The following is a 14910-nucleotide window of genomic DNA, read 5'->3' on the forward strand; positions in this document are numbered from 1 at the left end:
GAGTTTAGATGCCATGCAAAGTAGCCTTTTGAAATCAGCAGTGGCAGCTGGGGGTGGGGTCTTGCAGGGAATGGTTTCTTCTGCCTGCTGGTGGCCTGGTGGGCTGTAAGAGCTGTAGCATGTCTTCCCCCAGGAAGTGCAACTGCTGTGAATTAGTGAGGCCACCGGGAGCTTTGCAAAACAAAGGGGAGGAATGTAATATTTGGAAAGCAAAGGTAGATCATAATAAAGTTTTTCCTAATATTTGTAGGTCATATTTCCTAGGTGCAGCTGGAGGGGCAGTGAAAGAAGAGTGATGAGACCGAGACTGAAAACCCCCCTCTGAAAGAGCAATCATAGAGCTACACTAGTTAGCGATCTTTTACATTGAAGTCAGCACTTCCTCCAACCAAAATACAGCTAACGAGCCCTGAACGTTGTATTGAAAAGAATTATTTCAGGTATGGAACCTGGAGCAGCTTGCCCAGAGAGGTGGTGGATCCCCATCCCTGGGGGCAACCAAGGTCAGGTTGGACAGGTCTGTGAGCATCTGATGGAGCTGTGGGTGTCCCTGTTCATGGCAGGGGAGTTGAACCACACAGTCATTAAGGGTCAATTCCAACTCCAGCGATTCAATGGTTCTGTGATATGTGGAGTGCTAAATGTTTCACTGTCTGAGGTTAATGATATTTACTGAATTATTCAAACAGTTGAAATTGAGAAAATCTTTAAAAATTATTTTCAAACAAAAAGCCATGTTTTTCTGTAGACTTTGGAATTTCCTGTAGGCTTGTCAGCTGAACCATTTCAGCGCTCTTGACCTGAAGTGACATTTTCATTCAGCTGATTTTACAGTCCTTTGGCACAGAGCATAAGCAGAGCGTTTTTCCTCTCAGGCATGAGGACCAGGGCTGTTCTGCTTCCATCCTTCTGTTTGGCTGCTGGTGCCCGGATCCAGCGGCTTTGTTCTCGTGCAAAGCAGAGTGTGATTTTGTAGTGATCTCTGCAGTGGTAGCAGTGTTCCTCTCCATTAGTAGCTCTCTGAGATGAGAGCACGTTAAGCTGGCAGCTTCTTCATAGCAAACCTCCTGCATACGCGTTTAAAGATCTTCCACCATGTACTTTAATACGTTTCTAACAAACTGGAGACCAAGCGTGGTTTTTAGAGTCTGCTAACCAGAGTGTACATGGCTGTAAGGTGAGAGATGTATTTACTTTGTGTGTGGGAAGGTGGCAATTGACAGAAGGATCCTTGTCTGCGGAACAGAAGTGGAGATATGAAGCAAGTCATTTGTTTGCCAAGAACCTTGCTGGTCGTCTTTTTTTCCCCCCTCAGATAAACCATTTTATATTGCTTCACAAACCCACTTCCATCCTAAATCACAGTTACAGCTGTCAGCTGTAGGGAGCTCAGAATGTGTTGAGACACCACTCTCAGACATAGGGTTGGATTTGGGTGATGCTGTAGGCTTGGACTTGATGATGATCCTTGTGGGTCTCATCCAACTTGGAATATTCTGTGGTTCTGTGATCCAAAACTGAAGAGAGCAGTAAGCACTGGCTCGTCTGCAGAGGACAGCAGGGGAAACATGGGCACGTTCCAGAAGCAGGTTGGACCCTTAGCATGGCTGCTCGCTGGAGTTAGCACTTCCCTGAGGGCAGACAAAACCTGGCTCCAGCATAACGCTGACTTCAGCTTTCTGCTAACTTGAGCCTAAAAAGATTGCAGCAGCCTTCACCTCGACCCAGCCCTGCTTTGATAGTGGGGTGGTCCTGCTGGTGGGTAATCTGTATAAAGCAGTAAATTCAGGAGAGAGCAGGATGGCGAGCAGGCTTCGCATCTGCTCCACTACTTTCTTTTTGTATCTATTTTGCCCTATTTGAGTATAATTATACCAAGCAGGTGGAGATAAGCATCTAAGAACAGGGTATCAACATCTAGATGGCAATTTGGGACTCTTAACTGTTAGTATGCACCATGAAACTCGGAGGTTAAGGGGAACTAATCTGCAGCTGAAGGAGGAAGAAAGCAGAACCTGAAATGAATCTGCTGGTGTAAGTGTGTGCACCATCTCCTGTGTGCGTGGTTGGACATAACATCAGAGTGCAGCAGGACAGCAACGCCGGAGGTCCTCCAGGATGGTGAGTACATGGAAGAGCTCTTGGGAGTGCTGGGGTGGCAAGGAGGGATGCACTTTTTGCATATGAGAACCTCCAATCATCTGCTTGGGAAGATAGTTCTGAAAAAGCCTCACCCTTGTCTTTGAAATCCGAGAAAAGAATTGATGCTGATGGAGACGAGAAATAACAAAAAATATCTGGGGAGCTGGGAGAAATCAACCTAACACTAGAAACAGCAGTCGCCTGTGTATGCTGTGCAGGTTGTGGTGCAGACTTGTGTTCCTGTCTGTGGAGCCGCACTAAGCAGTGCTTGTATTTATTGTTCCTGAAATTGGCAGCTGGTAAAGCCCTGGAAGCTTAGAGGGAGCCATCGTTAATTACTGACCTGCTACGGTATTGTTCTTAAGCATCCTGCCTGTCTGCCGTGTTTTCTTTTGTGAAAATTAAACTTCAAGCAGTGCCCTCCCTCCCTGCTTCCCTCCTCCCCCCCATGGATTTAATACAGTTCTCACAAGTTCCTCCAAGCAGCTGGGAACACAGCCCAGCCAAAACCATCATGAAAAGGACTTCATTAAAACCAAATGGCAGATGACTTTATTATGGCACATACAAGATCAGTTCACTCTCATATTTCGAGAGAAACGCTGCTTTTTTTGAAAGCCATTTTGTGGCTGTTGCTGAAAAAGAGAACTGAAACAGGTTGTTTCTCAAAGCTCGGTCCCTTTAAAGCCATCGCACCTGCAGCCCCGCCGGGCTTCCCCTGGCCTGGACTGAGGGGCTGCTGCCCTTGTTTTGCTGTTCTTCTTCTCCTTCAAAATCCCTTTGCCTCGTTTCCTACCAAACTCCTTGGTCTCTTCAGCCTTAATACCCCCTCATTTTTTTTCCCACTAAGTCTTCTGGCTCAGTATTCAACCCAGACTTGTGGTGTTGTCACAGCTTTCTGCATTTGGACTACAAGCTCTTTGGGGTAGGACAGCATATCTTTCTACTGGGCTTAAAACATGAAATGGGATTTCAAGGTCATGAGGACCAGACAGTCACCACATGACCCTCTGTGTGTGTTCCCCAAGTCAGTATTTCACACCCACCTTCCCCGTCTCCCAGGACATCCTCCATTCTTTTATTCACTCCCCCTCGTTCTTCTGAGTTGGCCCCACAAGAAGACTTTGGGGCTGTGCCCGTGCTGCGTCCAAGGTCATAGAATGGCTTGGGTTGGAAGGGACCTCAAGGATCATCAAGCTCCAGCCCCCTGCTGTAGGCAGGGCTGCCAACCTCCATATATAGTACTAGACCAGATGGATGGGACAAGCCTGGCAAGACAAAACTAGCTACAGCTAGCTCAAGTATGACCACCCACACAGCTGTGGGTATCTCATATCATCACAGCATGTTCATCTTCAGGCTGCAAATGCCCAGTGGCTAAGGGATGGGAAGCTATAGTTTGGGGACCTGACAGGTGGTGGTATCATCTGGCATCTCTTCCTGAGATTTACCATATCCCAGGATGTGCTGCTTGCTTCTCGGCATGATAAACGACAGCTGACTGACTCCAGTGGGTAAGTTCACCTCTGGTGTGTGTGCAGTGCTATCACGCAGGCATCATTCAAAGGCACATGTGAGGGGTCTGGACATTTGAGAAGGCAGAGCAGGCAGGTGGCTAACTACCCTGCCTTACTGCCTGCTTTGAGTTGGGACGTAGTTTGGGATTTGCTCCTGTGGTTGCCTCTTCTGGTGATAAGAGCAGGAGCAATCCTGCTTGCAAAGGAACTTAACTAATTTCTTTGCCTCGTGATTATAGAGGGAAGGAGGAGTAGGGAAGGAGTTTCGATTTTACCCTATTTGGTTCATGTCCTATGAACAGAATCCCTTCTGAAAAAGACACCAGCATTGAAGACAACTCATGCACATTAGGAAGAAAGGAGTCTGCGAGCTGCCCATGCTAGGGAGTAGGACTAGATGGCCTTTCACAGAATCACAGAATGGCCCGGGTAGGAAGGGACCTCAAGGATCACGAAGCTCCAGCCCCCCTGCCACATGCAGAGCCACCAACCTCCCCATTTAATACCAGACCAGGCTGCCCAGGGCCCCATCCAATCTGGCTTTGAACACCTTAAGGGATGAGGCATCCACAGCCTCTCTGGGCAGCTGTTCCAGCACCTCACCACTCTCTCTGTAAAGAACTTCCCCCTGACATCCAACCTAAATCTGCCCTCCCTCAACTTAAAACCATTCCCCCTTGTCCTGCTAGGTCCGTTCCAACTCAAACGGTTCTATGATTCTGTAGTAAGTCACACACGCAATGACATTGGTGTCGTACAGCATCACCCAAGGTTTTTGCACTTAGCCATTAATGGTTGTCAAGTGTGTTAGGCTACAGCAGGACAAAGTGTGTCAGAGGATAACCTGAAGAGGCAGTGATGCAGTTGTTTACACATTAATTACTGCAGAGGTTTCTCTGTGTAGGCAGCACAGGGAAAGACTGCAGGGGACTGTCTCTCTCTCCCCCTTTGGAATCTGTTAATGTCACTCAAGATCCATAACACAGAGAGAACATTGCACACATTTGTACTTTAATCTCAGAGAACTATATAAAGGAGTGGCGGTGACCTGCTTTTTCAGTCTGTAACCGGCTTTCTACAAATGCTGCCATAAAGCTTTATTTTCTCCCTTGCATACATTTCTGTTTTTCAGATTGTAAAAAGAGCATTAAAAGCATCCCCGATGGTTAATGAGTCCTCCAACGTGAAATTAAGCGTGAACAATCAAAAAGATGTCAAAATGGTAATTATTGAGATGCACTACATTTGCTCACAAGAGTTGAGAAGACGTTGACACTTCTGAAAAGACAGAGCAGATAAAAAAGAATGATTTTATTGGTTCTTGTGGTAATCTGTGTAGATTTTAATCCTACTTGTAAGCAAGTGATGACAAACCCCCCATTGATTTGTCCAGTAGGATGATCAAACCTTGCCAAGCAGGAGTAATATGGACCCCAATCCTGCAGCCCTCAGAACTGTGAGCCTTGCTTGTGCAGAAATAGCCTCACTTCCTTCATTAGCACAGATGCTAAATGAGAGCCAAGTGAGTAAAAGGTGTTGGTATTTCTTCTCCTGATGTAAATAAGCGCTGATTACACGCAGTTCCTCTGAACGTACTGTATTCCATTATAACACAAAGGAATTTGGTCTATATAACCTGCTGAAATTCATTCTAAGGCCTCACTTACCCCTTTTCACCCTACCTTGCAAAGCCTTGTGCTGCCTGATGCTGGGCATCAGGTCTGATGCTGTCCTTCAGGTCTGACCATAAGAAGCTTCTGGAATCATTTGATTAATTCGGAATGCTTGTAGCACCTGGCATTACAGCATCAGAGTATGGTGATTTCAAAACACTCCTCTGCCCTGAGAAATGTCCTAAAACCTGTGCCTTCACTGTTCCCAGGGCGAAATTCACAACCATTAAAAAGTGGTAGGGCTTTCTTTGCCGTCAATGAAAAGGAGAACAAGCAGGAAGGCAAAATTTTAAGTTGATAGTTGGTTTAAAAGCATTTTTTCTCTATCTAGGTCAAATCACTGCCTGAAATTGATGGCAGTGCTGTAGATCTTGAAAGAAGCGTAGAAAATGAAAAGTAAGAGACTCTATGCACATAGAAACAGAAACAGATGCTTTCAGAGCAAATTGGCTTCCACTCAATTTTCATATGTGCCATTTCAGGAGTTCACATTTACAGCTAGAGCCTCTTGACTTCTCCTTCCCAGACTCACTTCTCCTGCCTGGAAGGGTCCAAACGCTCAGCTCTGAATTGCACATTGCCTTCCATGGGATGGGGAATTCTCCCAGCTCCATTTTTTCCCCACGTCTTTATGAATTTCCTCTTTGTGGTCCTACTGCACTTGATCTCACAGTTAGTTTTGTGCTGTGGATTTTCTTGCTTTGTTTTTTTTTTTGACGGAGATACTGTTGAACACCCATTTGTCCCTCACTAAACTAAAAATGGTCAATGTCAAACTAATCTGAGGACCTGAGAGGAAAAGCTCATTTTTGACATGCTGGCACACGAAAAATTAAAAGATAACTAAACTCATGGTCCTTACTCAAACCAACCCCTATTTAGGTCATGGTCCTCATCTGAAGCAGTGCATCTAGGAATGCTGTCTGCCAGCAGCTGAAAGCACTGATGTTCAATGGTTTTAATTTAGTCACCTGTGACAGGTAGTTATCCATTAGCTGCTGTATGGGTGACTAAGGTGGGTGCTTAATTCTTATCCTGTTTGGATTCTGTTCCAGTTTCAAATCTCTGGGGTAATTTTGATGCTTGGTTTTGTTGCCCTGATGGCTGTTTACTTCATGAGAGCAGACAGCACAGTTGATCGTAAGGGAGAAGAAACAGTTGTCAGTGTTTACCAGGAGATAAAGGATGAAGAACTCTATGAAGATCTCCAGAGAACCACAGTAACTGAGGAGAACACAAATAGATCCAACGATTCCTGCAGGTAAGCTAGGCCTAATGGCTTGTGGAGAAGTAATCAGCAGGGTGAGAAATAGCTACAACAGCATTGTTTGGATGCAGGGTCACTATTAGTATTCTTCTGATGGAGGGGTGGTAGGAATAGGAACACAGCTCTATTATGGTCGTGTACTTGAAGGTTCAACATACCCCTAACCATCCTGCCTTTGCAGCAGAACGAGAGGCAACAGGGAGAGCAGCAAGTACTGTACATCGTGGCAGGTGCATGGTTTCCTGCTTGGGTCACAGCTGCTAACCTCAAACTATACAATTGCTGTTGCAGCTTTGAACTTGTGGAAAGCGTTCCTTATGACTTAGCTTTTGAGATAAATAGCACTGCAGCCAAACCCTTGTACCGTGCCTGGATGAACCTCCTTGATATAGCCCAGGAAGAAATCCATGTGGCTTCTTACTACTGGTCCCTTACTGGGAAAGACATCAGCGTTAATGACTCATCTTCAAAGCAGGTAGGCTGAAATCAGTGATTGAGGTTGTACATCTCGTGTCTATGGCAGACTGACTGTATGGCTTGCCTTCAGTCACTTAAAATGAGCTCCTATTGTACAGTTGTTCTCTTAGACACTCTGGCTCCTCTGCAGAGAGCAGATACCACAGTCCTGTTTGCTGCTGTGGGCAGAGCTGCTGCCTTCCTCCTGAGGTGTTTCCTTATCATCCTCAGGACCCTGGCCCCTTCTTCCCAGCTGGCCTGGTGGTGTAGGTTGACTCACATCCTGCACTTGAGAAGTGGCAGATGAGGGACTGAGCCCTGCCTCCTTTCAAGGGACAGCCCAGTCCAGCACTGTCTCTGTTACCTATATAATAAAATGCAACAAATAACACACAACGCATTGTGCAGGGTGAAGAAATTCTGAAGAGATTTGAGGAATTACTTGCAGAGAATGTCTCTCTGTACATTGCAGCAAGTATGCCAACTTTGGCTATGAATTCAACTGACCTTGAGCTTTTAGAGAGAAAAGGTAATTATCTCACTCAGCGGTGTCCTCTGAACTTCAGTACTGCTAAAATGCACCTAAGATAAACTGGCTGCTGAGGCCTATGCCAGCAACGTGCTTCCATGGCTCTGAACTTGAAGCCATGCTGTTCATGAAATGTGTGCTGCATATTCACTGCTTCTCAATTTCTGTCTATGCTGTTGTGCCCTCAAAGTTTTTTTTTTTTTTTTTTTTTTTTTTTCCATGTTTTCTATATATGTTTTTTGAAGTTACCTTATGCCCAGCAATCGATGCTTGTGAGTTTTGGTTGCAAATGGCTGCAAACATTAGAGATCCAGACTTGTTGCCTAGAGAAGAGCAGCAGAGCCGTGAAGGGTCTGGAGCACGAATCTTATGGGGTGTGGCTGAGGGGTGATGGGGTGGTTCAGTCTGGAGAAGAGGAGGTTCAGGGGAGACCTTATCATTCTCTACAGTGGCCTGAAAAATTGTGTTGAGGTGAGGGTCAGGCTCTTCTCTCAGGTAATCCCAATAGGATAAGAGGTAGTGGTCTTCAGTTGCAGCAGGGGAGGTTCAGGTTGGAGATCAGGGAAAATTTCTTCTTGGAGAGTGGTGATGCGCCTGACACAGGCTGCCAGGGGGTGGGGCAGTAGCTTGAACACCCTGGAGGTGTTCAAGAAAAGGGCAGATGTGGCACTGACGTGGTCTAGAGTGATAACAGGTATGGGCTGATGGTTGGGCTAGATGATCTTATTGGTCTTCCCAACCTTAATGATTTTGTGATTCCATGGCTGCACATTCTGGCTGTCAGAGAGACAATGCTGTATGCCACCTCTATCTAAGCTTGCTTCTTTCTTCCCCATCTTTAGGAGCTCATATAAAAAAAATTGACTTTGGACGTTTGACAGGAGGAGTATTGCACAGCAAGTTCTGGATCATAGACATGAAACACACATATATTGGTAGTGCAAATATGGACTGGAGGTCTTTATCTCAGGTAAGCTCTGCTGTTGCAAATTCAAACGCTTGGCGGGGAAAATTAATGTCCAAGAACACAACAGAAAATCCTAACAATGTCAAATGTTGACTGAGAGGGACAAACAGCAAAGAACCCACTGCGGGAGGAGGAGGCTCTTTCTGGGGCTGTGACACAGTGTGCTGTCTTTGCAGGTGAAAGAGTTTGGTGCTGTGATATACAACTGCAGCTGCTTAGCCAAAGACCTCTGGAAGACATTTAAAACTTACTGGGATCTTGGACATGATGGTGCTACCATCCCATCTCCTTGGCCTCAAAACTATTCTACCCACATTAACAACTCTCGGCCTCTGGAAGTAGAATTTAATGGAACCTTGACAAAAGTCTATTTTTCTGTAAGTATGCTTTAAAATAACAAGACAGACTATAAACTATGTTCAAGGTTTGACCAGAAAAGTGTTTTTAGTGCTCCTTAGCTGCTTCTGCTCTAGATGGATAATAATTAAGGATAGGGTGCAGGTCTCCTGTGGGCTTAATGTATCAGTGAGTATCTGACCCACTGGGGCACGGAAAGCACGAGGAATACTCTGCCTTAAATGCTTTATGGTATTGCAATGAAAACTGAACAGACTCAAATGTGAATCCATCACAGTTTAACAAAAGAATGAAGTCACTGACCTGCATGTTTTCTTCTGACAGGCTTCTCCTCCTGCATTTTGTCCAGAAGGTCGCACCCATGACCTCTTTGCTATTATCAGTGTTATCAGTGCGGCACATAAATTTGTCTACATTTCTGTTATGGATTATTTCCCTACCAGCCGTTTTGTTCACCCAGAAAGGTATGATTTTAATCCTGACCTGGTTGGTTGCCAAACTTGGGCTATTTAAAGAGAAAATGTATGATTGGCTCCCCAGCACCAACTTGCAATGAAAATAATCCAACTTTTTTTGAGTAGAAAGAGCTGAGGCTTTGCTCCACATTCGTGACTGCTTTGTAGACTGTGCAACTTGTGATGTACAGGAAGAATATTTTACCATATTACCCCTGTGCTTTTCTTGCAATTTGAAGCAGCCTCCTCTGCCCTTCAAACAGCAGGAAAACTTCAAAATGCCAGAGGGACAGTCGGGTGTAGCTCTATTAAAAATACAGTACACCAGCTCTTTGAATAGAGGAAGGAATGGGAACAGCAGACATATATATGTATCAGACTTCTCAGAGAAAATAGTGCTTTGCCCCCTTCTTCTGCTCCTGTCTCTTTCTTTCTGTTCTTCACTTCTGAGGACTCTTGACTTCTTGCTCTACTGCCTGCTCGATACACCTGAATCATGCTGTAGAGCCCAGTTCTTAACTGTTCTTGCTCACCTCTGCAACAGTATTTGAGGTAGTCCCCCCAAAAAGTTCTGAGCTTTTATTTTCCTTTTCTACTACCTCGTCTTGAACACCTAAGTTTGCTGGGAATGCTGGATGTGTGGAGGCAAAGCTCTCACAGAGGAGGTGCAGTGGTCTAAATTGTTTGGTGGACCACTGAGCTGCCCAAGGTCCCAGCAGAATTGTGCATACTTCCTACATCAGCTCTGATCTAAGTAACAGAAAGCTGTTGTGTCATGGGCCAGCCACAAAGATCCCAAATCCTCTTTGATATGCTTGAATTAGAACACATATGTGCAACAAAGGGCTTTGAGTATTACCTGCTTACAACATCTGCGGGCTTTCCAATCATCTAAATATTCTGACTGAGAAAGTAGCTCAAGCAAACTAATTACATACTAGGTGGCTTGTCAAGAATAGAGCAAGCCCTAGCTTACCAGTTTGCCATAATTTTAACATGCATCACATCCTCTGGAATGACTGTGGTCTGTGCCATTCAGCTGTGAAGCAGAGTGTTAACATGAAGTGTGAAGGTTAGCAGATAGAGATAATTCTGCTGTCCTGGAAATAAAACCTCTAAGGCCAGTTTTCTCCTGGAGGATATTTTTGTAAATCCAACAGCTGAGAGGATTTTCAGTTTCTGTGTTGTTGAACCTGTGGGTTTCTCATTTCCTGCTTTTAACTAAGATTAGGTTCACAGAAACTCTTTTTTTCCCTGTAGGAATGGAAGTGCTAATACTACTCATTCTTCATCTGAAGCCTTAAATCCACCATTTTTGACATCTAGGACCTGATCTGATGTGAATAGGAGTTTGAAAGTCTGAGGGGAAGCAGTGCTGAGCCTCCAGCTATCTCCACAGCAACCAGCTGCAGTGGGGTGAATTGAGGCTGATTAGTTCAGCTTTGGTCTTTCCAGCAGCTGAGGCAGGGAATAAAACTGCTGTCCTAATGCCTGAGTGTTAATCAACTAGGAACCAATATGCCAAAAAAGAGGAAGCTGAATTAAAGCTGAAGGGAGCAAGAAGAGATCTTTACAGAAATCCTCTTCTCTCTACCCACCTGCTTTTCTCTAGATACTGGCCAGCCATTGACAATGCTCTGAGACGTGTGGCTTTCAACTACAGAGTACAAATTCGGCTTCTGGTCAGCTGCTGGACCCACACCGACCCATCCATGCTCCACTACCTGAGGTCCCTGCGTGCTCTCAACAACCCTCACACCCACATGAGCATCAGCGTGGTATGATAAATGACAGTGACCATCTGAACGAGGACTTGGTGGTCTTCTTGCAATCCTTGTCTGTATAGACTATCTCAGGTGGCTCTAGTATCAGTTTTTTGGTAATTGAGAGCTCTTCTACCTGCCTCTATATATCGAGGCATTTTTTTTCTACAATAAATATTACACACAGGCTATAGACACAAGCACTGGAATGGAAAGCATGGAGTGAGGAGAGGGTTCAGGTTGGATATTAGGAAACGTTTATTTTCCAAAAGATTGGTGAGGAATTGGCATTGGAGGTGGGGGAGTCACTGTCCCTGGAGGTGTTCAGGAAAAGGGTAAATGTGGCACCAAGGGACGTGGTCAGTGGGCAGGTGAGGGAGGACTGGGGTTGGACAAGATGATCTTAGTGGTCTTTTCCAACCATAATGATTCTATGATATGGAAACTTCCAGAACAGCACACTTACCAGGACAGAAAGAAATAGCAGAAATGAGGTTTTTACCAAGGGAAAGGAAAACAAAACAAAACAAAACCCCGAAATCTAGATCTTAGTAAGATTTCACACAAGAAGTTTGGCATTGTTGGTATCTGCAGTACTCCCTGCGCATGTGATCAGCCCATTTTAGCACAAAATAAGAGCGGCAATCAGTGGTAAATGCAGATCTATTAAACAGCTGCCTAAAACTGCATTTAATTGTCTGCCCCGTAATGATAATAGCTGTGTCACTAATGGAACATTGTGAAGCAAACGTTATCCTTATCTGATCTCAATTGCTTATCAAATTTTATGTATAGTGGAGATAGCATTTGTTAGTTTTCTTGGATAAGAGTAAAGCCTCTTTTATGGGACATTTAATACCAGTGCGAGGATTACTCTCTTATTTCTCTAGCATTCTATTCTATGAAAGCAGAGGGAATCTGCATTGCCCTATTTCTCATATGATATTTCTATGTATGTTTTGATTTCTCTCCATCCAGAGACTCTTCATTGTTCCGGTTTTGAATCACACAAATATTCCTCATGGGAGAGTGAATCACAACAAATTTATGGTCACAGATAAAGCAGCCTATATTGGTGCGTATCCTGTGATTACGACAGCTCAAAGCATCTTCAGATCTGCAGGGCTGAGATTGGGATGGGGTGGGCTTCAATGTTAAAAAGGAGGTCATTTTGCCATAGAAAGTTGATAAACGTAACAAGATATTATGTCAGAATGTCTGCTTTGGGAATAGGAGTAGAGGTGGAAAAGCGAGACAATATAATGTATGTTAAGTTCAGGAGGAGATTATCTCATATGACTGTGAACCATTAAGAACAGAGTATGCTGAGTCTGAGCGTGCAGCTTGTAGCAAGCACAGTGGGAACTTCACAAACGGTGTGCTCAGAATGATGCAGTGATAGCTAATGCTCTGGTATAGAACATCACTGTGCTTTAATAAAAGGGAATTGCTGGGAGGGTTTAATTCCATGCACTATTTGCTGAACAGAATTCTAGGAATGGAAATGAGAAAACTCTAGTGTCAGCTGTTGCTCTATTCCTGAAAATCAGGATGGTGTTATTTTTGTGCTCTTTCATCCAAATGCCTCAAAAATGGAATGCAGAAGGGCTCTGTCATTTCAGTCAGTCCATGCTCCGAGCAGTGCAGCCAGCAGACAGCCTGACCTTCTGACAGGCTGAGGACTTGCAGCTCCAATCACCTTTAATGGCCTTGCTTCTTATTGAGTTGTTTCTTGAAGATAGATGTGCAGATAAGTTGTTTTCATGCCTAAACACCCTCTGCAATTGACAGATTTTTCTGGCAGAGGTGAACACCAGAAGAAATGCTAAGTGCTAAAATGTGTATTTTTTACACAATGTTTTCTGGATGGTGGCTGTTTTGGAGAGAACCCCACACAATGCTTACAGGTGGATCTTGGCTTTGCCTGGTTTAAAAGCAGGCACTGCATGCTGAGCTCAGAACAGCTGCTGAGGATGTATTGCTCAGGGATCCAAATCCTCTCTTGTTTTCCTTTAACATATAAAGATCCATTCTGAAGCTCATTTTCTGCTAGGCCTTTGTTTCTGATGGAATACGAAGTGCTTGAGGCTACTTTATTGGTCCCATGCAGCCCCACAGATTAAAAGATTAGGTAGATTGAGGATTTTTTGTTTTTAAATGCAGAGCCCCGTATCAAACACCAGCTTTTTCCCTCCACATATACAAATAATGCACTCTGGTCCTACGTTTATAATGAGCAGATAACACAGGGTAAGGAATCAGAAGCCTTAGGGCAGCAGTCAACACCGACTTTCTGAAACTTGAGACATGCAGTAAGAAAGAGCTGACCTGATTTTTTCGCTGCTTGTTGGCCCTCATGAGATTTGCAGTTGTACAGCACCTCAGCAAAGTGAGGCAATGTGTACTTAACAAGTACGGAGATCAAAGAAATCACTGTTGGAATGTTTTCTAATTAGCCCCTTTTGCATTACATAGGGACTTCCAATTGGTCAGAAGATTACTTCACAAACACAGCCGGCGTGGGACTGATTATCAAGCAGAGCTCAACCAACCTGCAGAGAAGGCAACAGCCTGTCCAGGAACAATTAAAAAGCATTTTTGAGCGAGACTGGAATTCCAAATATTCAGTGAATGTGGAGGATGTGCAAGGTCAGAAAGACTGCAACTGGAGAGACAGACTCTGAAGTGAACAGGAGAATACATTTTTTAGGAAGAAATACGTAGCTGGATGTTCCCTGTGCAAAAAGAGCAGCTTTCTGCTTTATGGCTTTTATCAGAGAAATTTCTTCCTGGTGGTGTCCGCACTGCCCGACAACGTGGGAACTTCTAGTAATTGAGTCTCCCTCACCCAGTGTGTGATGTTTCCTTTGCTGTGTACCATTAGCCCATCTCAGAGTTAATGAAGTGCATACGGTGTTGTAGCACAGTCTGTCTTATATTAAAGAGAACATAGAGGGTATGATCAGATCTGAATACACTGGAGAAGTACATCACTATTGCTGTACTGTGCTTACTCAACCATAATGTCCCATTAACAGTGTTTGCTTACGTGTGTTAAACATTTTTCAAATAAAGTCCTGGTCACTGTAAGATTTGAGCAATGCAAGTAATCACAACAGCAAGGTCAGATTTTTTTAAAGCATTTAGGTACTCGTGGCACAAGGAATGTATTTATAAATGCTGAATTTAATCAGCTGGATGGGGCTCTGAGCACCTGATGGAGCTGTAGGTGTCCCTGTTCACTGCAGGGCGGTTGGACGAGGTGGCCCTTAATTCAAATGATTCTGTGACTGCTCTTCACCAGTTGTACTTCACAGCTTTATTATCCTGCACCAACAAATACATCTGGCCACGAAGTGTAGGAATACGTGCATGCAGGAACAACATCAGCTCAGATCTGACCCACTACAAGGAGCATACATGAACAGTCAGTGATTTTGAAAATCTTTCTGAGACTTTGTGTTTCAGCCTATTTTCGATAGAGGAGTGCACTCCTCTAGATGGCACTCGAAGCCATGTTTTCACTGCTTTTGAGAGAGTAATTTGCATGAACAGGAAAACTTCTTTCTCCTTTCCTTAAGAGCTCAAACCTGACAGTGCTGGATAAGTTGTGTAGTGGAGCAGTTTCTGGGTAAGATAAGAGAATGGAATGTTGGGATAAGGTTCAACTTAGAAAGGAAAAATGGATGCTTACTAGAATGACCTTTATTTTCTTGACTGCCATCACCTGTCTTGTTTTTTTCTCCACAGATGAAGGAGAACTTTGCAATTAAGACAATTAACT

General features: G+C 44.3%; 1 protein-coding gene across 3 annotated transcripts; it reads left to right on the forward strand.

Moving 5' to 3' along the window:
• Window positions 1-97: 97 nt before the first annotated feature.
• Window positions 98-14216, forward strand: PLD4 (phospholipase D family member 4). Of its 3 annotated transcripts, none has more exons than XM_042814637.1 (11): window positions 98-440; window positions 4792-4881; window positions 6388-6593; window positions 6891-7074; window positions 7464-7584; window positions 8427-8554; window positions 8728-8928; window positions 9233-9372; window positions 10976-11141; window positions 12105-12201; window positions 13602-14216. In XM_042814637.1, exons 2-11 carry the CDS (start codon window positions 4822-4824, stop codon window positions 13808-13810), a joined length of 1512 nt encoding a protein of 503 aa, XP_042670571.1. In that variant the 5' UTR covers window positions 98-440; window positions 4792-4821; the 3' UTR covers window positions 13811-14216. The 3 variants fall into 3 exon arrangements, with proteins under 3 accessions (XP_042670571.1, XP_042670570.1, XP_042670572.1); XM_042814636.1 differs by lacking the exon at window positions 98-440 and adding an exon at window positions 1887-2121; XM_042814638.1 differs by lacking the exons at window positions 98-440; window positions 4792-4881 and adding an exon at window positions 1887-2121.
• Window positions 14217-14910: the final 694 nt, after the last annotated feature.

The sequence above is a fragment of the Centrocercus urophasianus genome, unplaced genomic scaffold (genome assembly GCF_019232065.1).
Source record: "Centrocercus urophasianus isolate 14NV4802_14NV808 unplaced genomic scaffold, USGS_Curo_1.0 seq_14, whole genome shotgun sequence".
NCBI lineage: Eukaryota > Metazoa > Chordata > Aves > Galliformes > Phasianidae > Centrocercus > Centrocercus urophasianus.